The 24,697-nt window shown below is 40.3% G+C and overlaps 1 protein-coding gene and 1 long non-coding RNA gene across 2 annotated transcripts; one reads left to right on the top strand and one right to left on the bottom strand.

Annotated features, from left to right (window-relative positions):
• The first annotated feature begins 235 nt into the window (after window positions 1–235).
• LOC309700831 lies at window positions 236–11,756 on the top strand. The gene is made up of 5 exons (XR_014274774.1): window positions 236–2,055; window positions 3,147–3,222; window positions 3,605–3,811; window positions 3,918–6,237; window positions 11,632–11,756. It is a non-coding gene; the product is annotated as an uncharacterized lncRNA (long non-coding RNA).
• LOC309700821 (uncharacterized protein) lies at window positions 9,449–14,875 on the bottom strand. The gene is made up of 4 exons (XM_082524656.1): window positions 14,824–14,875; window positions 13,682–13,771; window positions 10,351–10,379; window positions 9,449–9,750 (listed from the first exon to the last, which is right to left on the bottom strand). The coding sequence occupies exons 1-4, from the start codon at window positions 14,828–14,830 to the stop codon at window positions 9,472–9,474; spliced, it is 405 nt and encodes a 134-aa protein (XP_082380782.1). The 5' UTR covers window positions 14,831–14,875; the 3' UTR covers window positions 9,449–9,471.
• Between the last annotated feature and the right edge of the window lie 9,822 nt (window positions 14,876–24,697).

Genomic DNA, 24,697 nt, shown 5'->3' with positions numbered 1-24,697 from the left:
CAATGGTAAGAGAACAGACATTACAGAGCACACTAAAACCCATCATTGAGTATACTGTGACCAGACCAACTGTTTGTAGAGAAATTTAAATCTATGAATATTTTTGCATTGTTTCAATTGTAAACTCAGACTGTTCCAGATTTTCACACCACATACAGACACACAAAAGCCTTTACGGGTTGTTCGAGTTCTGAGTAATTTGAATTCTCCAAAGCCTCTCACATTATAAACCTTTTCTCGAATTTCAAATCTAGTTTGTAAATTTGCCTGTAAAAGTTTAGTAAAAGCTTTATACAAAATTATGGATGTATTGTAATTAACCAGATCCTGGAATTTAAGTAACTTTGCCTGAAGAAAGAATTTGTGAGTATGATCTAGATAACCAGCCTTGTGAATAATACGCAGTGCTCGTTTCTGTACTGTGACTAATGGATTAGTTGTATTTTTATATGTATTTCCCCACACTTCCACACAATATGTAAGATATGGAAGAACCAGGGTACAGTACAGAGTACGAAGTGCATCTTTATCAAGGAATTGTTTCACTTTGTTCAAAACTGCGAGGCTTCTAGAAATTTTGGTTTTTATGTGTCTGACGTGGGGTTTCCATGAAATTTTGTTATCAATTATAACTCCCAAAAATTTGTTTTCACTCACATTATCAATTGGTACACCTTCAATGATAATTGGTAATTCTATATTATATTTTAAATTACCAAAAAACATTGCTTTAGTTTTATTTATATTTAATGATAATTTATTTATGTCCATCCATTTTTTTTTATTAATTTTAGCTCCCTGTTTACGGTCATTACAAGATCAGTATAATCATCGCTACTGAAAAATATGTTGGTGTCATCTGCGAACAGTATGAGTTTAAGTACTTGAGAAACATCAAAAATATCATTTATGTATACATTGAAAAGTTTTGGTCCCAACACTGACCCTTGGGGAACACCACATGTAATACCAAGTTTCTCTGAATGGTAATGCCCTATGCTAACATATTGTTCCCGACCCGTTAGGTAACTTTTTAACCAGTTACCAGCTTTCCCTCGAATACCATATCTTTCCAATTTATCCAGTAAAATTGAGTGATTGATTGTGTCGAAGGCCTTTTTGAGATCAACAAAAATACCAACTGCATATTTATTTTTATCCAGTGTATCAGTAATTTCTTCTACTGCCTCAATTATCGCCATTGAAGTGGTTCTTTGCGTTCTGAAACCATACTGACCAACAGTATGGTCAGTATTACTTTCTTTTTAAAGTAATCGAATGGAAAAAAAAAAGAAAAGAAAAAAAGAAGACATTTAACGGAGTTAGAAGTCGGACACTTACGTTTTATGAAGTTTTTGAGAACAGTAAGAGCCGTCTGTGTCCCTCGAAGTATCTTGGAAAGATTCAGAAAGATCAAATAAGGTTCCCGGCGGTCTTTAAGTTACAACTTGTGACGTAATCTGTTGTCACCCGCCCTGATTGGCTAACTACGATTGTGTTTCGTGATTGGACTGCCTTGTGCTGATTTTATGTTATCACTGTTTTCGGGGTTTTTTGTTTGTTAACTCGTCTAATTTTAATTATGGAATTATCATTACTATTTTATAAGTCTCAAACGTAAAATTTGAGATTAATAAAATGTGTTATAGGGCTTTGGAATTGACGTCACGCCGCAATGCATTGTGGGAGCATGCCACCATTTTATCAGGCCACGAATCAAAACAAACACACTCGTTTGGACGGAAGATACAAACCGTACTTAAAAGCAGCTCAAAACAAAAAGAACTTTATAGACTCAGATTGTGTCGGATGAGAAGAGACGGTACTTGCAAAAAATAGCGTGCATTGGAAATGTGGACCCGTATGTAAAAACGGCAGTGGAGCAGAAACCCCGAAGCCTGATATATTTCCGTACCTGTGGAGTCAGCGCATACACAGCGAACCATTTCGCAATTATAAATGTCTGGAGGCGCACATCCGATTAACCAATGGTTGGTTACAAGATTTGGCTATTATTAGACTCCACGTCGTGAATACGTCATCATTCAATCAAAGGTAAGTCAGCTTGAGTACTGCCAGTAAAATGCGTTAGATTTCCCTCCGAACATTCATATTAGTGCAGCATAAATTCATTCATGAGGGGAAATTACAGTGAGAACATGTTGAGGCTCTGTTAGATGGATAACATAGTGAGTTCAGTGCACTGATATGACTGATATGTAAGCCCAGCATTAGAGTGCCTCTGTGCTGGGCAGACACTGTGCGATTTTTGGCCCATTTTGAGCCGTTTTTTCAGTCGTGCGGGCGTTTTGGTGATCGGCCCGATTTTGGCCTGCATCGTGCATCGTGTAGTATACGTGGGGTAACGGGAAGCGATTAACACCTCACGACCAGCTCCCGATTATCAATCGCTTGGTCCTACCTCGGGACCGTTGTGAGGGTGTCACCGCAGCTTCTCACACTTCGCACGCGCAAACACAAATGTCAGCGAAAAAGATGGAGCAGCACGGCTGTGCAGCGTGTGATCTGGACACAAGCGATGGAGGCACAACTTGTAGAACTTTGGAAAGCTCACCCGAGCCTTTTCGATGTGGCCTCACAAAATTATCATGACCACAACAACCGTGAAAATAGTTGGATAGACATTGCTGCTCAATCACAGCTGCCTGACGTTTTTCATTAGCAATTTAGCAAAGTTGATGGCAGTGGTGTGCGTGTCTGTGTGAGTGAAAGACAGAGAGGGAGAGCGAGCGACAGAATTTCTGTTATAACCTTCATTTTATGGATGCACAGTGTGAGCACTCAGGTCGCATCAGAGCATCGGGCGGTATAGTGTGAGACCCTGCATCGTGACCTACGATCTTCTAACCCCTGCGAGTCAACCGTACAGTTTGACCAGGAGCTGAATCGCGCGACTGACAAAATCGCACAGTGTGAGCCTTGCTCTTTCTATCAGAAATGCTGCAGGTTGTCTCTTCACACCTACACCGAGACAGAGCAACAGTGAGACAAACCCAAACAGCACTGAGATTCATATTCAGGCCTGACCCTTTAATGTTCTTTTCTAACCTGCAATAAATAATATGTTATATGCTTGTTTGATAAGTATTTTTTTTTTAAAAATATTTGTTATTGCTTTTTTTCAGGGGTTGGAACCAGGACCAGCTATTAAATGGTCATCACCAGACCAAGGCTCAATCGAGTCATGGAAGGAGGAATCAGGTGAGATAGTAAGCTGCTGTTATATACAATATTAGTGTACAACAGTCAGGTAACATGCTCCAAGCACAATAGAAAGTGCAATGTTTAAATATAATTAATATAATTATATATACATCCTACAGCAGCTATTCACAAAAGTAAAGACAAATAAACATAAACAGTAAAACTTGTAAACAGACCAAAAACTGTCAGACGTTGACAATCCAGTTAAAAGTGATTTAAGTGATGAATAAAGTGCTCTAACTTTAAGTGCTCAGGTGCAAAACTATTGTGTGCGGGGTAGTTTTTAAGTGTATATATTGTTGTTGTTGTTGTTGTTGTTATTATTATTATTATTATTATTATTATTGATATTATTATTATTATTGTCATTATTACACAGATGACTTTCACAGTGCCTCATTTTACCCTCATATTATTATGTGAGGCATTTAACAGAAATAAACTGTACAACGACTTGGCTGGTGACCCACTTCACATCTCCTTGCTAAACACTGGAGAATCATGCAAAGACTTTGGTGTAATAGATTGACCTCTAACAGCAACCATGGGCATCAGTGATGAGAAAACCTGTGTTGAGACAGCATTGGTGAGTGTGCTTTGTTACCAGCAGCCCAAATTAGCCACAACATCTGTAAACATTTACCAAGATCCTCTTCTTTACCTGCCACTGCTACTCTACACTGTGAGTACAGGCTGGACCCCATAGAGTGTGTGCATGTCTGCAGTGAGGATGAAAGCACAGACGACATGGCAAATAAGATTGAGACAGCAACAGGAGAACAGGCAGCCGACCAGGAGTGGCATCAGTTCCAGAGGCCAAGATTACATCTTCATGTTTAAGAGGTTTGTTATATGAGGGGTGAAACTGTGCAGAGAGAATCCTCAAAGGAACGAGACAGACTGCAGACGTGAGCACAGGGACAGACATGGAGTTTAACGCAGCTGGAGAAAACTGCAAATTGAAAAACTTTAACTATAGGCCTCATGGCCTCGTTGTCCACCCTGACGCTCCCTGGCTTGGTTCCTCACGAGATGGGTTGATCTTTGATCCATCTGCACAGCCACCGTTTGGACTGCTTGAGATAAAGTGTCTTTATGTGAGGAATTATGTTCACTTCAGATACCTTCAACTAAGAATGGCACCCTGTCTCTCTGTAAAAGTCACTCGTAACGACTATGTTGACACAAAGTTAACAGCAGCATCAGAGAGAGCGTGGACTGGTATTACTTTCATGTTCACACTCTGATGCACTTCTCTCTTAAAAATTATTTGATTTCTATTGTGTGGTCTTAAAAAAGTATAGGTGATTTAAAGATGCCAAGTTAAATGTTCAGTATGTTGGTCACACCAAACACATGCACTCTCCAGTTTCTTCTTCTCATCTAATGCAATCTTAATGGTAAATCAACAGGGTGCTTGGTTGCATAATTAGCTGTGCATATGTTGAAATAAATGTAGGTTTTCTTTATTCTTGGCAGGAAAAACATATATCCAAGTGTAAATCAGTGCAATTCATAAATGTGATTATATAACCATTACTAAAATAGCCAAAGCATAGTTCCAATGTTTACATTTGAGGGGCTACAATCACTAAAATCTGAATTTCATTAAAACCATTTTTTACATTTACTTGTTAAAAATTGTTGTTTGTTATCAATAATTAGAGCTCTAATCATTTACATCATATATAATCTACCTGAACCAATATAAAACTATTTACTATAAAAATAGTGCAGTTACAAGCACTGGTCTGAGAGGTGCAGCTTTCAAAACATTTTGTTGAATTCAATCAGTGGAATAAATACAAGACTACAGCTGCTGCAGAGGTCTCGTAGCTTTAGTATATGAGGTGCCCTATCTACCAGATGAGCAATCTAAATGCCAAGTGAACTGTGCAACTTCACTGACAGTGAAATCTTTAGCCAAAGTTTTAACCAGGGGTTTGTTTTGATAATACTTAGGAAGCAGACTTGTGCACTGCCAGCACCGTTCAGAGGGATAATGGTGTCAAATATTTTGATAGCCTTGATGCTTCTAATTGCTCTCTCCACATGTATTATTAGACGTGAAATCTTCTAAGTGAATAGTGTGGGGTAATAAATCTTATCATTCGATTCAGGGTAGTGTGGGATTTGTACTGATGAAAACATTTTATCCCTGTATTCAGACATGAATGTCAGAACACTGAAAATACACTTGGAATCATGGTTCCAATCATCTCAGGAGAAATGCATATCCCAATTGCATTGAGTAAGGTGCACCAATTTTATGATTTTTTTTTTTTAAGAAAATAAATGTGTTGACATGGTTTTTCTGCCAATTTTTCACAAGTAGTTTTGAGATAACGTCATCTTGTTCTGTTTATTTATTTATTTATTTTCAGTTTTGTGTCATAACTGTCATAAATGTTCACTAAGATATGACATTTTTAACTAGATATATTTTTTGCTATGATATAGTATTTGTGATTGTTATATTTCTGCTGAGTCACGCTGTTTTCTAAAGTTGTTACTTTTCTGCTAAATTATAGTATTTCTGCTACAATGTTATAGTATTGTATACCAAGTTATACTGTTAAACCAATTCTTCCAAATTGTTATGTTTGTGCTAAATATTAACATTTCAGCTGAATTACAATACTTCTGCTATTTTATACTATTTCTTAGTAAGTTACAATATTTCGGCCAAGTGTCATTTCAGCTAAGTTTTTAAATTTTTGCTAAGTTGTTATGCTTCTGCAAATTGATTAAAAGTTCAACTACTTTTCAAATATTTATTTCAGCTTCTTCAGCTGTTTTCAGCAGACAGCTTCAGCTTTACAGCATCCACACTGCATTTTCGCAGGAAATGCAAATTTTTCTAGTTGTGTGGATGCCCTCAAGGGCCACAAGATGCCACAAGAAGGATGATGAAATTCCTCATATTACCTGAGCTGGCTGTGGAGTACAACATGCTTGGACGACATCGGGAAAAAAAGTTCAGAGATTTGCGTCTTTTTAATGTTGTGTATGGTAAGTTAGTTTCACTTGAGACATTTGAACTTTAGAAAACTAAACTTTTTTAATAAAGTGTTTGAAAGTGTAACTGAGATTGGTTATCATGCAATTTGTATATATTTTTTGAGGCAATAAAGTGAAATAAACATTGTTCTTTGCAAATCATCACCAAATGAAGTAAGCTAAGATTAACAGCAGCACGTTTAAGCTTGATAAGCTGTTGTTAGAATTTATTTAATATTACTTTCTACTCGAGGATCTTTTTCTACTAGCTGACGGCTGGTAACTGTGCAGGGGCGGATCTAGCAAAGTTTAGCCAGGGGGGGGCGATAGGGCATTAACAGGGAAAAGGGGGCACAAAGACATACTTTTCTTTCTTATTCTCATTTAAAATGTTTAGCTTTTAATAAATAATTATCCGAATCTTACACCCAAAGTTTTAATTTGATGTAAAATGAATAGAAGTCAATTACTGTATATAGTGACTATTAAGTCTAATATATATACCCTAGTAAGCTATAGTACTTTTTCCTTTGGGAAGGTAACATCTGTGCAGTCTGCAATTTTGTTGAAGAAAGATGTTGAATCTATTTAATATATCTTGAAAAATAATTGATTTCTGTGCATTTTTTTTCACACTGCATCAAATTAAGGTTGATTACGTCGATTAAGCATCATGAGGTGGAGCGTGAGGGGTGGTTCCCTATTTTTTATTTATTTATTTTTGTTGTTGCTGGGAGTTGGAACCCTATTAGTTAGGTTGCTTAATATTTACGCTAAGTACTCTTTAAAATACCAGAATAGGGAGGATGGTGTAGGTTTAAGTTTATTAGATTGATCAGTATTGCTGAACTATGAAATTTTTTTTTTTTGCATACAGGTATAACAGAATAGCTTTAGTGTAGTTGTTGTTTTAAACTTGAGTATGAACTTATACAAAATGCAGCAAGATATTTTTAAAAAACTGTTTTGTTGATTAAAAAACACTATATCGGATTCATATCGGTATCGGCAGATATCCAAATTTATGATATCGGAATCGGTATCGGACATAAAAAAGTGGTATCGTGCCATCTCTAGTGCAGACTAATCCAAGTGTTGGTCTGTCTTGAGACACTGTTTACCCTAAAAAATATATATATGAAAAGGGGGGAATGACATCATCACTGAAATACTTTTCTTTTTATTTCTCTCTCATATATTTCATATATACATACAGTTACAATCAAGCCCGCAATTATTCATACCCCTGGCAAATTTTGATTTAAAGTTACTGTTATTCAACCAGAAAGTTATTTTTGGACTAGAAATGACATAGGTGTCTCCCAAAAGATAATAAGATGATGTACAAGAAGCATCATTGTGGAAAAAAAAACATTTCTCAGCTTTTATTTACATTTGAGCAAAAGTGTGCAAGCTGTTCTAAAGTATCCTAATTACCCTGATTAATTGGGAACAGCTGGTTTAATCAAATCAACAGGTGAAAAAAAGCAGCTCTCTGCAGTTGGTTTGTGGACAGTCATGGCTAAGACAAAGGAGCTCAGTGAGGGCCTGCAGCTGTGCATTGTGGCTGCTCATAAGTCAGGAAAAGGCTACAAGGCCATGCTGTATCTAAGCCACTTCAAGTTCCAGTGGCTACAGTGCAAAGTATTATTAAAACATATAAGATGTTCTGAACTGTGGAAAATCTCAGAGGATGTGGTCAGAAGCCAAAAGTGACACCTGTGCTGGCCAGAGGGCTAGTGAGAGAGGTGGAAAAGAATCCACGGATCATCACCAAGGCCATCCTGGTGAATCTGGGCTCTGCTGGTGGCAATGTCTCAAAGCAGACAGTCACTGCACACTGCTGGGTTCCACAGATGCAGACCAAGGAGGACGCCACTTCTCCAGATTAGGCACACAAAAGCTTGCTTGGCCTTTGGAAATGCTCATCTGGGCAAAGAAGACGACTTCTGGTCTTCTATTATGGTCAGATAAAACAAAAATGAATTGTTTGGTCACAATGATGTTTCCTTCATTTGGCGTAAAAAAGGAGAAGCCTTCAACCCAAAGAAAACCATCCCTACTGTCAAACATGGTGGCGGGAACCTAATGCTTTGGGGGGTGTTTTTCAGCCAATGGACCAGAGAACCTAATCACAGTAAATGGCAACATGAATAAAGAACAATGCATGATGATTCCCAACAACATCAGACAGTCTGCAGAGAAAATTGGCCTTGGTCAAACGTGGACATTTCAGCACGAAAATGACCCAAAACACACAGCAAAAGTGGTGAAGAAATGGTTAGCAGACAACAACATTAACGTTCTGCAGTGGCCCAGCCAGAGTCCTGACTTGAATTGAGAATCTGTGGAGGGAGCTAAAGATCAAGGTGATGGCAAGAAGACCCTCCAACCTGAAAGATTTGAAGCTCATTGCTAAAGATGAATTGGCAAAAATACCTGTGGAGACATGCAAAAAGCTGGTCTGCAATTATAAAAAGCATTTGATTGCTGTAATAGCCAATAAAGGCTTTTCTATTGATCATTGAGAAGGGTATGAATAATTCTGGACATAAAAGCTGGAAAATGTTTTTATTTTTCCAGCTTTTTTTTTTTATGATGCCTGTTGTACATTGTCTTATTATGTTTTGGGAGACACCTGTCTCATTTCCGGTCAAAAAAACCTTGCTGTTTTTATATAAAAGTAACTGTAGGTCAAAATGCGCCAGAGGTATGAATAATTAGGGGCTTGACTGTATATACTGTGGAAGAATTTATTTCACTTATGTATCATTCACATTATTTTATTGTATAATGCCTTGGTGCCAATGGATTTTAGCAAGTCTCAAACTCATGCAGTTAGACAGATGGTGGGGGTCTGGTAAGGAAGTTGAGGGAAGCAGACCACTCCACAGGGAGAATCTTTGTCTCTTTGAGACTCTGGGAGGTAGCAAGGGAGTGTGAACCTTAAGGTGTGAAACAGCTGTGTACTGCCTTTTGTTCCTGTAGGAGGTATTTAACTGAGAGCCATGCTAGGCTCAGGAGAGACTCTGCTGATCTTCGCGATGATGCATTCTCTCACCAAGCTTGGTTTACGTTTTTGTGTTTCGATTAAAGAATGTTAGCTATCGCTCACCGCTTGTCTGCAGGCTTTATTAAATGGAAAACTTCCACAACAATACTTACATATACGTCAAATATTTCTCATAGACCTGAAGAGTGTCAGATTAATGTTACAATATGGAATGTGGACTTGTGATCTAAATGTCAGATTGGTGTATCCACAGTTAAGAGTCTTAACTTTTCCACCAGGTCATTCCTGCTGATCTTCAATAAAACGCTCTCCATCACTTCTACAGCTCCGCTTATCTCATACTTCTGCACCATGAGATCCACCATTGCATGCCGCTCTGCCTTCGTAAGCTTGTTTTCTTGGATGGGCTTGATGTTTTTCCACAGCTCAGACTTGAGGTGCCACTTAAAGGTGTCAAAGTCCCCATCATCTAAATCATTCAGGATCTCGAGAAGCTCAGTTGAAACTTTCAGCTAAAAATCAGAGTTTAGTGTTAGTTATTTTCCATGTTACTTAAATTTAGGCAATATTATGTTAATGTAACTTTGTAACAGTTCAGAAGGGACTTCATCCCATCATCCACAAAAAGATGTTATTTGTAATTGATCTGTGTTGGCCTTTTCCTAATCTCCAGTATCTAGACTCTAGATACTGGAGTCTAGATACTGGACTCCAGTATCTAGACTGGAGTCCAGTATCTAGACGAGTGACATGCTTCCTCCTTGCTCTAGATTCTAGAGCAAGGCGGAAGCATGTCACTCGTCCTGGCTGTTCATTGCCGCAGGAGTCCAGCTCCTTGACTCGTTCTTGCCACTGATTAGCTTTCCCACTGTTCTGCAGTTTTGACCTGATTACTGGGTCTAATTCATGACCACTTTTGCAATAAAAATATTATTCCATCTATTATTTCCATCCACAGTAATTATTACTTTGAAGCATGGAAATATTCTTAGGTCAACAGATATGACACTGCAAACACAGAAACAACAGTAACGGGGGAGCCAGGGTAAAAAATCAAATCAACACACAGAAGAGCAGCAATAGTGGGCAGGCTAACAGAGCTTAAAACTCACCTTTGGTGCAACATTCACCTCTGGAGAACCTGAAATAAAAAAGGAAAAGACAATACAAACAAAAATTTACAAGTCCTGAAATATATTTTTGCTGCTATAAAACAGAAAAGAGTCAAAATGGAATCTTACAGACTTTTTTGTTTGTGTTTTTGCTTTTTAAGTTTTGAATTGTGCAAATTTCTTGTAACAGGCAGTGGACCAAGGACAGTTTCAGATCACACTTTCTGATGTGGTTCGTATGATTGGTATGTGTGGTCAGTGTTTGGAAGGTTACTTTTAAAATGTATTCCACTACAGATTACATAATACATGCCCCAAATGTATTTTGTAATGTATTCCATTACGTTACTCAATGAGAGTAACGTATTCTGAATACCTCAGATTACTTAATATATGATCGTGCTTTTACAACTACATGGATGTCCTATTATGTACTATTGGTTCAGACTTGAATTTCAAACACTGTACCTCATAAAATGTTATTTGACATAATCAAGGTCCACTGATCACTGAACACTGGCATGTTAATGATTATGAAACTAACCTCGCAGTCAGTTATAGTCAAATATAAAACTGTTTTCAGTGTGATGATCATAACAGATCACTACTGTCCACAGTTTTTTTTTAGATATTGATAATAAAAACTGCAATGTAGTCACTGTGTCCATCCTTTTATATTTAGAATTGATTGTAAATTGACTCATGGTAAATAAATATAAAAAATAGCAAACTATGACATAACTGGGATTTCAATGTTTTTAAAAAAGTTTAAAATAATGTAAATTAATCTGCTCTGCTATAGGATTTTATAAGTGTCAGTCAGCTGGTTCAGGTGTAGCAGGAGGAGAGTAGTCAGAGGGAAACCTGCAAACGAGCAGGTTTAGGTCACAGAGACTGTTACCGTGGTAACTGACTCACAGTTGACTCTCTTTATGGAGCACACCCAAAACTCTGGACATAACCGATCCTGTGAGTTTTATTTTGTATTATCTCAGCTGCAGACTCATATTTATTTAAGGATGAGAGAGTAGTGTGTGCAGCTGTTTCCTGTAGGCTGGGTGACAGGCACCTGCAGGCCTGGTGGGTGTGGCCCTGCTAGGGCGCTGGCCACACCTGAAGACCATGCCACACACCTGCCGCTGATCAGGCTCATCGGGGGAGCTATTTAAGAGTGTGATGGAGCTCCCACCGGTGTGGGATGATTGTGAGAGACTCCATGTCAGTGTCTTGAGAGCAAAGTCTAAGTTAGTGTATGCCCACAGTCTATTGTTTCCCCCCCAGGAGGAGCGTAGGAAGCCTGAGAGCAGCAATCACTGGGAGTGCAGACACACGGGAGCGGAGAACGTGAGGCAATTGGGAAGAAGACACGGCACGGGAATCAGGGAAGAGCACAGGGGTTTTTTTGTGTGAACTGTTTACATCACTGTAAATAAACTCACTGCTCATCATTAAGAATCCTGCATCTGGGTCCTCATTCCCCACTTCCCACGGTCTGCCACACAGACTTTGACACATGCAGCTTTGATATGATGTTAACAACTGCAGTGTATGTGTCGTGTCTTAAGATCAGACAAAAGTGCTTATAGAATGATAACATCGTTGGAAAATCGTTTACTGCAAAAAAAGAAAAAAAAAGTATAAATCAATGAATAATAAATAAAACTTCTTATATTTATTGTTCGTCTTTTGCACTGAATTAAACTGGAACCTCATGATCTCATTTTTATGCATACTGCACTGTATATGGGAGAGATCACAAAGTTTACTTTGACTTTGAATAAAGTTGCATCTAAAAAACAAAACGACTTTAGATGCAACGGAAGAACTTTCAACCCTCGTACTCTCCCAGCAGGGGTCTTAGAAATCCTCGAGGAACGGTGATGTTACTGATTGGTCAGTAAGCATTGATTTTATATCTGCTGACTTCTTATTTGAAACCAAACCTGCTCCAGAGCTGGTTAGGCTCACAAAATGAGTTAACATGGATATTTACTAGTGATGTGACGTTCTGTATCGAGGCTTCGAAGCTTGTGTCGAGTAATTGAGGGAGCGTTCCCGCAATGCGCGTATCGAGGCTTGCTTCATTTATGGGAGGAGCTGAAAATGATGACGTCCGATGCCTCGCTGCCCGGCTGTACCACATGACTGGTTCATGAAGTGGTTCGAACTTTGCCGCAAGATATGACAGCGATATAAACCCCTCAGACTTCATTCAAAAATGTGGGTGTTTGATGGAGAGTTGCGGTTAGTGAGAGTTTGGAGACAGTTTGGAGGTTTATGAGAGTGAGGAGAGAAAGTCAGGAGAGAATGGAGCCAGCTAAGAAGAGGAGGATGTCCTCCCCTGTGTGGGAACATGATCTTATTCCTCCCAACAAGGTATGTAAATTTCTACAGAAGATGTATTTTCATAATACTGATGGTGCAATACAATTTATGTTAAGCTGTCTTGACTTTTGTACAAGGTGAAGTGTTTGCTATGTGCCAGGGAGCTGGGATATAACAACAACACCTCATCCATGCTTAGGCACTACAGAGCTTTGCATGAGAATAAGGGGAACATCGATTGTGGAGCAAGACCAGGTGAGCCATCAAATCCCATGATAATATAGCATGCAGTAATGTTACTAAATGATATAACAATATTATACAGCTGTAATAAGTTACGTGTGTGATATTTATATTTGTGCTTTGTCTTTATTGTCTTTCCTCAGGAGAACAATCTCAAATAGATGAAGACCTGGTTAGCATGGTGATTGAGGACTCCCAGCCATTTAGCATTGTGGAGGACAAAGGATTCAAAAGATTTGTTAAGTCATTAAATCCTAGCTATGTTCTCCCCACTAAAAAGGTCATAAAAAATTTTTACAGAATAAAATGTGAACAGGCAGGACTGAGGCTCAGTGTGTAGCTGTCCATACCTAGCTGTCCATACCAAAAGCACAACCACTGTCCACACCCCAACCACATCTCACCTCACAGTAAATGATCATTTCCATTTTAAGCATTTCCAAATAATCATTTTCCATACTGCCAGTATAAATATACACAGTGTACTGCTATTACTACAATATACATGTTTTACACACTCCTTTTGTTGTTGACATTTACAGGCTGTGTGCAAAAGGCCACACTCTTCAAATTCATGCCAACTAATATTTTTATGTCCAGTAGGTGTCCTACTAGAGCAAATGAAGCTTCAAGAAGCTTTGCGCTGGGGTGAACCAATTGGATGAAAAGCTTCAGTGCTTCATGAAGCTTCATCTGCCCATCACTAATATTTACCCTGATAAATTGCAAACTACTTCCATAGTACGGACAACCCCGAAGTTACCTGGATGAGGCAACATCCTGCTTTGCGGTACACTCTTCTGGTGAAGCGTCTGACAACTGCTACAGGAGACAGGTGGAGAAGGAGGCACAGCTGAAAGTGATTGAGACAGGTGAAGACAATTAGGGTGGGTCTGACAAGAAGAGTGAACAAACATTAGTAGGGGTGAGGGGAGGAAGACAGGACAAAAGACACACTGTGAAAAAGAGACAGATATTAAAGCATGTTGGTGTGGTCATTAGCACTGTTGTCTCACAGCCTGAATTTGTTTCCACTTGGCCGAGGCCTTTCGGTGTGAAGTTTGCATGTTTGCCCCATGTTTGTGTGGGTTCTCTCCGGGGACTCCAGCTTCTCCCAACGTCCAAAAGCGTAGTTAGTGAGGTTAGGTTAATTGGCGATTCTTGATTAAATGCAGAGTTGGCGAATAAACACATAGTGTAGTAAATAAGAAAAGCTCAGAGCATCAATGGATCTCTTAGTTACAGTGAAAACTAAAGGAGCTTTATCAAAAATTAAAGTTTTAAGCCTATTCTTAAAAGTAGGGAGTCCAAACTGGGAACTGGTTCCACAGGACAGCAGATCTGTGATAACTGTGATGAACACTGTACACTCATATGTTTTGAAACTCATCATGTATAATTAATTAGACACATGTGTCAAATTAAACCCTTTTAGGTAATGGTTTAATTATTGCTACATTAATACGTAATCTAAAACAAAAATCTGCCTCCTGGTTACAGCTGTGAATTGTCATGTCTTGGGGGTTTAATAAATTTGGCAAAATTCCTATCAATGAGAGCTTCTCTACTCCAAGTGTAATGGATGCTGTCTCTCCTGATATCACCAGGCTTTCCCTAGAAAGTTTCCCAGATCATTTTCTGGACACCACTAAGACAGCCATGGATTCAATATGTTACGGGTACCAGAGGAAACTACATTTCAATATTGTTTTGGCAACATTAACACTGATTTAGTATTAATTTTAGTTCAATTGGTGTAGCTGAGTGACCATCCTGCCACTCCAATCGCCCTGTCATTTCCATTTTTCATGAAGAGCTACAGAGAATACGAGGAGTCTTCTTTTTATTTCTATAGTATTGGACACTATGAGAGAAAATGATGTTGCTGCAGGATGAAGCCTTTACCTGCCATATCAATGTCATGCTCCCAGACTTCTTCATTGGTTTGATCTTGAACTGTTACAGTGACTTCTTCTGTGTTTACATTAAAACGGATCTCAAATGTTGCATAGTAGTTTGGTCCAAACTCCATGTCAAATTCAGCTTTCTGAAAACAAGAATCGAGGTCAATGCCTTTATCCATGGCACGTTTATTACAGTTTTTCTCAAATGTTAAAACACAAAAGCCAATCCTGTAACCCAAATGAACAGTAGTCTAAACACATTTACTAAATGTAGCCACCATATTCCAGTACCATAAACACATGTCACATGAAGACACAATTCACAAAACACAACCCTCTGTACTCATAAATCTAAACACATTTTTCCTTGCTAAAACACATGTTGCAAAACAACTCTGCTCATATCCTCAAATGAAAGCCCATGTGATGCAAAATGCTTGCCACAGTCACCAATCTTTGAACACAGGGAACACACCTGGTGTCATTCACTACACACAATGACTCAAAATTGAAGACACTTGTTGCTAATGCTGTACCCACATGTAAAAGCAAGTTCAGAGTGCACAGTATGCTGAAGGTTCCAAACAAACACAAGGGATGAAGGCAGAGTCAGGGGAAGAGGAATTTGATGCAGAGGAGGGAGAAGAGCTGGCCCTGGAAGAAGAGGAGTAGGCCAATGAGGAAGAGGAATTCAAACTAGAAAAATTTGCATTTCCTGCGAAAATGCAGTGTGGATGCTTTAAAGCTGAAGCTGTCTGCAAAAACTAGCTGAAAAAGCTGAAAAGTTGCAGAAATTGTAAAAACTTTGCAGAAGCAAAGGAACTTTGCTAAAATGGAATAACTTAGCAGAAAATAAATTTAAAAAACAAGAAGGAACAGCCAACAGATACACACAAACTCAAATATGTATACACAAATGCACAGAGAGAGAGACACACGGAGGGTCTATGCCAGTCAACCAGTCTGAATATATTCTATTTTTTTTCCAACAATGAGATGCTGCCCTAAAGAGGGTCTCTCTCTCTCTCTCTCTCTCTCATGCACACACACACACACACACACAAAGGGAGAGAGAAGCATGTTTTCAGTCAAGCAGCCTGGGAGCTGCTAAATTTGAATCCACAGAGGCTGTGTACTTTTTCCCGCCAAAACAGGTGCACACACGCAGCACAGAGACAGGATTTTTGTAGTCTATTTCTCATAGTGAGGATTCCCCTCAAACAAATGACCATAATTTCCTAACTGTATTGGCCAGAACGGTCATTCTTACAACGTTTTGTTCAGAAGAGATGGGGGAATCGTCAAGTGTTGAAAATTTATCATTAAAATATGAATTTTTAGAGATATATGATATCGATGACTTGTTGGCTTAGAAGCCACGAAGGCCCCAATATGCAAATTTGAATGCCTCAGCCCACATATATGATTGGCTGGGAAGCCGTGCAGGCCCTGATATGTAAATTTGAATGCCTTAGTCCTCACAGAGGATTGGCTGCCTGGGGACCTGGCAGAAATATATAGAAATACTATGATTAAGCATAAATACTACATTTAGCAGAAATACTACATTAAGCACAAATCCTATAATAAGCAGAAATACTATATTAAGCAATATAAATATCCTATAAAAATCCTATAAAAACCAAAAATACTGTACTATGATTTGGTAGAAACACTATAATTAATCAGAAATACTATATTTAGCACAAATCTTATAAAACAGCAGAAATGCTATGATTTAGCGCAATAGTAATAACTTAAACAGAAAAATTGGAAAAGCAAAATGGACAGCTGAAAAAATGCGGAACATCCTAAGGGTCCCTCAAATATACTTGTTGAATGAAAAAAATCGGCAAAAAATATATATAACAGCCACACAATCACAAATATGGACACATATGGAAACACACATGCACAGAGAGACACACACACAAGATCCAAATCAGTCAACCAGTCTAAATATATTGAATTTGAATCTTACAATGAGATCATCCCATAAAAAGGCTCTCTCTCTCTCTCTCTGTCTCACACACACACACACTCACACACTCACACACTCACACACACACACACACACACACACACACGGAGAGAGAAGCAAGTTTCTAGCTCAGTCAAGCAGCCTGGGAGCTGCTGAATTTGAATCCACCAATCAGAGAGGCTGTGTACTTTTTCCCGCCAAAACAGGTGCACGCAGCACAGAGAGACACAGGATTATTGCACAGTCTATTTCTCATAGTGATGACTCCCCTCAAACAAATGACCATAATTTCCTAACCGTAGGGGCTAGAACGGTCATTCTTACACCGTTTTGTTCAGAAGAGATGGGGGAATCTTAAAGTGTTAACAATTTATCATTAAAATATGAATTATTAAAGATATTTGACTGGTAATGCACCATAACTGAGTAGAGCAAAGCAAAAAATGCCTTGACCTGCCCTCAAACAACGCTTTGTAACTCTAAATCTATTTGGAGCATCGATATCATTCTTTCACCATAAGAGACAGCAGGATTTGGTGAACAGTCATGGAAATTTTCAGGTCTCTGTGGAAATCCAACAAAAAGTTATGACGAGAGAAAAAAGTGGTTCATTTCCAGAGTTTGAAATCTGAAGAAATCTGAGCGAAGGACGAATTTGCTACCCTCAAACAAGTCTAACTCATTTCAGGACGGTAATAGGTGAGAAAGAAATTCTTGAATTGTGAGTGTTAGGAGTGTCTGAAGATATACTGGGACAAGCCTCATGTCTTAACTTTGTTTTGTTAAGGAGATATGACGATTCGAATATGCCTCTCATTACAGAAATCAAGCGGTGATTTTGAACAAACTCTCCATTGACTTTCTATGGAGAGTTTTCCGACTTTGTGTTGGTCTGAGGAGATTTGCAAACATTCTATAAGTCCCACAACAATGATGGTGACATTTCCTGAAAGCCAGCAAAAATACCTAAGTTTTGATGTATAATTTGTGGAAGTTGAGTGAGTGTTTTTTCCATCATAAAGATTGTGATGTGAAGCATCAGCAGTATTTTAAAGTTTCACTTCAGTAATGCTGCTGGGAGAAAGAAGTGTTGACACATTTTTTTTAATAGATGACTTAAAATACTAAACTCTAATATCAGGGGTGTCATGGTTCTGGGTCATTTTGACCCAGTGTTTTTGAGTTCTTTTCTATTGTGGTTTATGTTTTAGGTTCCTTGGTAGTCTTAAGTTTAGTCTGTTTTGAGTTCCTTATATTGCCCGTTTAGTTTCTTGTTCACTTATGCTCCCTGTGTGTCTTTGTCCTTTGCTTCCCTTTCTGTGTGTCAGTGTTTATGTGGGTTTGTGTGTGTGTGTGCACTGTCATTTAATGGTCGGGCATTGCATTGCACAGCTACAAGCATTTCACCTCATGTCATACTGTGTATGGTTGTGTGTGTGACAAATAAAATTTGAATTTGATTTGAATTTGAATTTGATTTGAGTTTGAATTTGATGCTTGCAGAGGGGAGGTCACGATAAGAGCTTCCTGAGTTGACATTTCCCATGTAATACACCATAAAGTCAGTTTGGACTCAGGACTTCCTGAGCTGTCGGTGAACATGAAAGTACCATCACTCTTGACAAAATTACGCTTTTATCTACCATCATCTATTTTCAAACTGTGTATTGTAGTTATTAGGGGTGCAATGATACACAAAATTCACAGTTCGGTTCGATACTTTGGTGTCAAGGTTCGATATTTTTTCGATACAAAAAAATGTTCATGCCTTTTTAATTTGTCATTTATTAAAATTATAAATATATTTTAACTCAAAAGTACAGTTTTTAAATTTAATGTTGCTGAAACAACAAAATAATAAAAAAAATAAATCTATCTGATCGAGAAATCACTCATCTTTGGAAAAGAGAGTTTATTACAGAGAAATGGCTCTTTCCAAAATAAAAGCTATACTATACGCTTCTTCTGGGCTATATTCTCAGCAGCATATTAAACGTATCAGGTCCCCATAAGGAGAATCATGTGCTAACGGCTGTCTAAATGACTTGGGTAAAGTTTGTAGCATGCGTGCTTGTTGTTTTTGTCTGCTTCCACTTGTCTTTGCACTAGGATGATGTCGTCGTAAATGTGCAGTCATATTCGTTGTGTTCCCACTAGTGCTGTCAGCGTTAATCTCGTTAAAATTACATTAACGCCATAATGCCGCAAATTTCCATTAACAAGTTACCGCGGATCGCCCTGTGCTTGGGGCTGGACGGCGTGAACACGTTAACAATTTAACTGCGCTAACGCAGTAGTTCCCACCAGTTGAGCATTGTGTGGCACATCCGACATACTGTTTTACTTTTGTCCATGATGCGCTTACCATCAGGGTCATGCTTCACATGAAAACCAAGATAGTTCCAAACGCCACATCTTTTTTTTTTTTTTTTTTTTTTTTTGCCTGTCCCGTTTGGCTCTTTTGCCATCAGAATTGTTGTCTAAAGGCAAAGAAAGATGCCCAACGGATTTACTTTACCAAATTGACCATCCCAGCCTTGCCATAATGGTCCATTTGATTCACCTTTTATTGTTTATTTTATTTTCACTTACTGAACATGGGACAGACTTGACTGGGGGAAAGAAGGGGAGAAAGAAAGAGGGAAAGAGAAACAGCTGAGAAGAGGGATGGGGGAGAAGGGCAAAAACCAAAAACCAACAGAATGAGCAGAAAAAGAAAAAAAAGAAGAATAAAAGAAAAAAAAATGCATATATCAATCACCTGGGTCACCTGCTGAGAAAGAAAAAAGAAAACAAGCAGAAGAGAACAAGAGTTATAGAATAAACAACATCACAATGATATATGGGAATATGACAGTAAATACTAAATATTAAACATTATTGTGCAGCACATAAGATCAACAGAACACAGTGTGCTTTGAGGTAGGAGCCAAAAAGGGTGTAGTTTGTGGGTGTGATCACCCGTGTGTACACCTGTGAGCATGGACGCGCTTGTTTTTTGTTTTTTAAAAGGTTCCTTCATGTAATGATCTGCTAGAGGGTGTGGGGGGGGGCCACAGCCCCGTCCTCCAGGGCATGAAGCAGGTATGGAGGAGATCAAAACTCCAGACATCCAGAGGCCCCCAGAACACAAGAGACCAAGGAAGACCAACAGAGGGGCAGCCGCGCCACTGTCCCAGAAAGAGCTGAGGAGAGTCCCAGATGAGGGCTCACTCAGCAGCCGCGGAGCAGAAGCCAGGGGGAGTTGCAGTGACGCGCCCGTGAGCTCCGCCGGCAGCCAGCCGTGCCTGAGTGACCGAGCCCCAGGCCGAGAGGTCGGGGGCACCCCACCTCCGAAGTGGCCCGAGCAAGCCCCAGGCTCCAGGGCCCGATAAGCGGCCGCCAAGGAGTGAGCTGGTGTGTACCTGGACGCCCATCCCCGGACACAAAGAACCACCAACGCACCGACGTCTGAGGGAGTCCGCCACTGGCAGGGGAAGTGGTGGTGGGGGGAGATAGGCCTCCATACCTTGGAGGGCCTAAGATGTCCCCAGAGAGGTGGCGCCTGACACCCAACCTGACATATAGACACAGAAATACAGGCACACACATATACAAACATCCATTCCCACCCTCATGCTCTCATATGCACTTACTCCACACTCAACCAACGTGGAGACAGACATAAAGAGACGCTGTACACACGATCACACTCCCCAAGCGTACTCTAAGCCCCGGGTCTAGGTACCCTTGCCCCTGGAGGGGGGGGAACTGCACCCAGACCCAGGTGGTGTTACCCTTTTCCCTGCGGTGGGGGGAGGCAGACCGCCCCGACTCCGCAGCAGCAGGGAGGCCCCACACTCCAGACCGCAGTCGGACAGCCAACTCCTCCTAGCCCCCCCGCTCCAGCAGGTCGCAGAGAATGGGGGTGAGAGAAGACTCCAAACCTCCCTCCACCCGCTCATTGTAGTGTTGATGCATGTGTGTTCTAAGGTGCATTTAAAACCCAGGAGGGCATGGAGCTACCTGCCAGAGAGCAGCACACATCTGAATGAGGGTGGGGGAGGTTCAATTTCAGGTAGCATTGAGGCAGTTGCCATGTTGCAGCGAGCTTAGCTTCTGTCTTACTAGCTTGCGCTGTGCTCAGTGGATCTGCACTCGACAGTGCAGCCTAGGTGGAGTAGTCAAATGCAGATCCACTGAGCGCTCAACACAGACAGCATCGTCAGAAGAAAGGTTGATAAAATAATTTTAAAAATTTGTATCGTTCGATACATATGCGTACCAAACCGAAAGCACTGTATCGAATGGTTCAATATCGATACATGTATTGTTGCACTCCTGGTAGTTATGTGTAGTATTTGAATGATTTTCCAATCAGCTTTTTTACAAGAGGCAGAGTTCATTGGAATAAATGTCTTCTTTTTAATACTTTATAAATATGAGACTCAAAAAATCAAAAGACTTGAAGCGTTCAGGCACGTTGTGAAAAAATATTTTTTCCATCATAAAGATTGTGATGTGAAGCATCAGCAGTATTTTAAAGTTTCACTTCAGTAATGCTGCTGGGAGAAAGAAGTGTTGACACATTTTTTTTAATAGATGACTTAAAATACTAAACTCTAATATCAGGGGTGTCATGGTTCTGGGTCATTTTGACCCAGTGTTTTTGAGTTCTTTTCTATTGTGGTTTATGTTTTAGGTTCCTTGGTAGTCTTAAGTTTAGTCTGTTTTGAGTTCCTTATATTGCCCGTTTAGTTTCTTGTTCACTTATGCTCCCTGTGTGTCTTTGTCCTTTGCTTCCCTTTCTGTGTGTCAGTGTTTATGTGGGTTTGTGTGTGTGTGTGCACTGTCATTTAATGGTCGGGCATTGCATTGCACAGCTACAAGCATTTCACCTCATGTCATACTGTGTATGGTTGTGTGTGTGACAAATAAAATTTGAATTTGATTTGAATTTGAATTTGATTTGAGTTTGAATTTGATGCTTGCAGAGGGGAGGTCACGATAAGAGCTTCCTGAGTTGACATTTCCCATGTAATACACCATAAAGTCAGTTTGGACTCAGGACTTCCTGAGCTGTCGGTGAACATGAAAGTACCATCACTCTTGACAAAATTACGCTTTTATCTACCATCATCTATTTTCAAACTGTGTATTGTAGTTATTAGGGGTGCAATGATACACAAAATTCACAGTTCGGTTCGATACTTTGGTGTCAAGGTTCGATATTTTTTCGATACAAAAAAATGTTCATGCCTTTTTAATTTGTCATTTATTAAAATTATAAATATATTTTAACTCAAAAGTACAGTTTTTAAATTTAATGTTGCTGAAACAACAAAATAATAAAAAAAATAAATCTATCTGATCGAGAAATCACTCATCTTTGGAAAAGAGAGTTTATTACAGAGAAATGGCTCTTTCCAAAATAAAAGCTATACTATACGCTTCTTCTGGGCTATATTCTCAGCAGCATATTAAACGTATCAGGTCCCCATAAGGAGAATCATGTGCTAACGGCTGTCTAAATGACTTGGGTAAAGTTTGTAGCATGCGTGCTTGTTGTTTTTGTCTGCTTCCACTTGTCTTTGCACTAGGATGATGTCGTCGTAAATGTGCAGTCATATTCGTTGTGTTCCCACTAGTGCTGTCAGCGTTAATCTCGTTAAAATTACATTAACGCCATAATGCCGCAAATTTCCATTAACAAGTTACCGCGGATCGCCCTGTGCTTGGGGCTGGACGGCGTGAACACGTTAACAATTTAACTGCGCTAACGCAGTAGTTCCCACCAGTTGAGCATTGTGTGGCACATCCGACATACTGTTTTACTTTTGTCCATGATGCGCTTACCATCAGGGTCATGCTTCACATGAAAACCAAGATAGTTCCAAACGCCACATCTTTTTTTTTTTTTTTTTTTTTTTTGCCTGTCCCGTTTGGCTCTTTTGCCATCAGAATTGTTGTCTAAAGGCAAAGAAAGATGCCCAACGGATTTACTTTACCAAATTGACCATCCCAGCCTTGCCATAATGGTCCATTTGATTCACCTTTTATTGTTTATTTTATTTTCACTTACTGAACATGGGACAGACTTGACTGGGGGAAAGAAGGGGAGAAAGAAAGAGGGAAAGAGAAACAGCTGAGAAGAGGGATGGGGGAGAAGGGCAAAAACCAAAAACCAACAGAATGAGCAGAAAAAGAAAAAAAAGAAGAATAAAAGAAAAAAAAATGCATATATCAATCACCTGGGTCACCTGCTGAGAAAGAAAAAAGAAAACAAGCAGAAGAGAACAAGAGTTATAGAATAAACAACATCACAATGATATATGGGAATATGACAGTAAATACTAAATATTAAACATTATTGTGCAGCACATAAGATCAACAGAACACAGTGTGCTTTGAGGTAGGAGCCAAAAAGGGTGTAGTTTGTGGGTGTGATCACCCGTGTGTACACCTGTGAGCATGGACGCGCTTGTTTTTTGTTTTTTAAAAGGTTCCTTCATGTAATGATCTGCTAGAGGGTGTGGGGGGGGGCCACAGCCCCGTCCTCCAGGGCATGAAGCAGGTATGGAGGAGATCAAAACTCCAGACATCCAGAGGCCCCCAGAACACAAGAGACCAAGGAAGACCAACAGAGGGGCAGCCGCGCCACTGTCCCAGAAAGAGCTGAGGAGAGTCCCAGATGAGGGCTCACTCAGCAGCCGCGGAGCAGAAGCCAGGGGGAGTTGCAGTGACGCGCCCGTGAGCTCCGCCGGCAGCCAGCCGTGCCTGAGTGACCGAGCCCCAGGCCGAGAGGCCGGGGGCACCCCACCTCCGAAGTGGCCCGAGCAAGCCCCAGGCTCCAGGGCCCGATAAGCGGCCGCCAAGGAGTGAGCTGGTGTGTACCTGGACGCCCATCCCCGGACACAAAGAACCACCAACGCACCGACGTCTGAGGGAGTCCGCCACTGGCAGGGGAAGTGGTGGTGGGGGGAGATAGGCCTCCATACCTTGGAGGGCCTAAGATGTCCCCAGAGAGGTGGCGCCTGACACCCAACCTGACATATAGACACAGAAATACAGGCACACACATATACAAACATCCATTCCCACCCTCATGCTCTCATATGCACTTACTCCACACTCAACCAACGTGGAGACAGACATAAAGAGACGCTGTACACACGATCACACTCCCCAAGCGTACTCTAAGCCCCGGGTCTAGGTACCCTTGCCCCTGGAGGGGGGGAACTGCACCCAGACCCAGGTGGTGTTACCCTTTTCCCTGCGGTGGGGGGAGGCAGACCGCCCCGACTCCGCAGCAGCAGGGAGGCCCCACACTCCAGACCGCAGTCGGACAGCCAACTCCTCCTAGCCCCCCCGCTCCAGCAGGTCGCAGAGAATGGGGGTGAGAGAAGACTCCAAACCTCCCTCCACCCGCTCATTGTAGTGTTGATGCATGTGTGTTCTAAGGTGCATTTAAAACCCAGGAGGGCATGGAGCTACCTGCCAGAGAGCAGCACACATCTGAATGAGGGTGGGGGAGGTTCAATTTCAGGTAGCATTGAGGCAGTTGCCATGTTGCAGCGAGCTTAGCTTCTGTCTTACTAGCTTGCGCTGTGCTCAGTGGATCTGCACTCGACAGTGCAGCCTAGGTGGAGTAGTCAAATGCAGATCCACTGAGCGCTCAACACAGACAGCATCGTCAGAAGAAAGGTTGATAAAATAATTTTAAAAATTTGTATCGTTCGATACATATGCGTACCAAACCGAAAGCACTGTATCGAATGGTTCAATATCGATACATGTATTGTTGCACTCCTGGTAGTTATGTGTAGTATTTGAATGATTTTCCAATCAGCTTTTTTACAAGAGGCAGAGTTCATTGGAATAAATGTCTTCTTTTTAATACTTTATAAATATGAGA

Source organism: Aulonocara stuartgranti, assembly GCF_965226115.1.
Source record: "Aulonocara stuartgranti genome assembly, chromosome: 23".
Classification (NCBI taxonomy): Eukaryota; Metazoa; Chordata; class Actinopteri; order Cichliformes; family Cichlidae; genus Aulonocara; species Aulonocara stuartgranti.
This window is presented reverse-complemented; position numbering and strand designations above follow the sequence as displayed.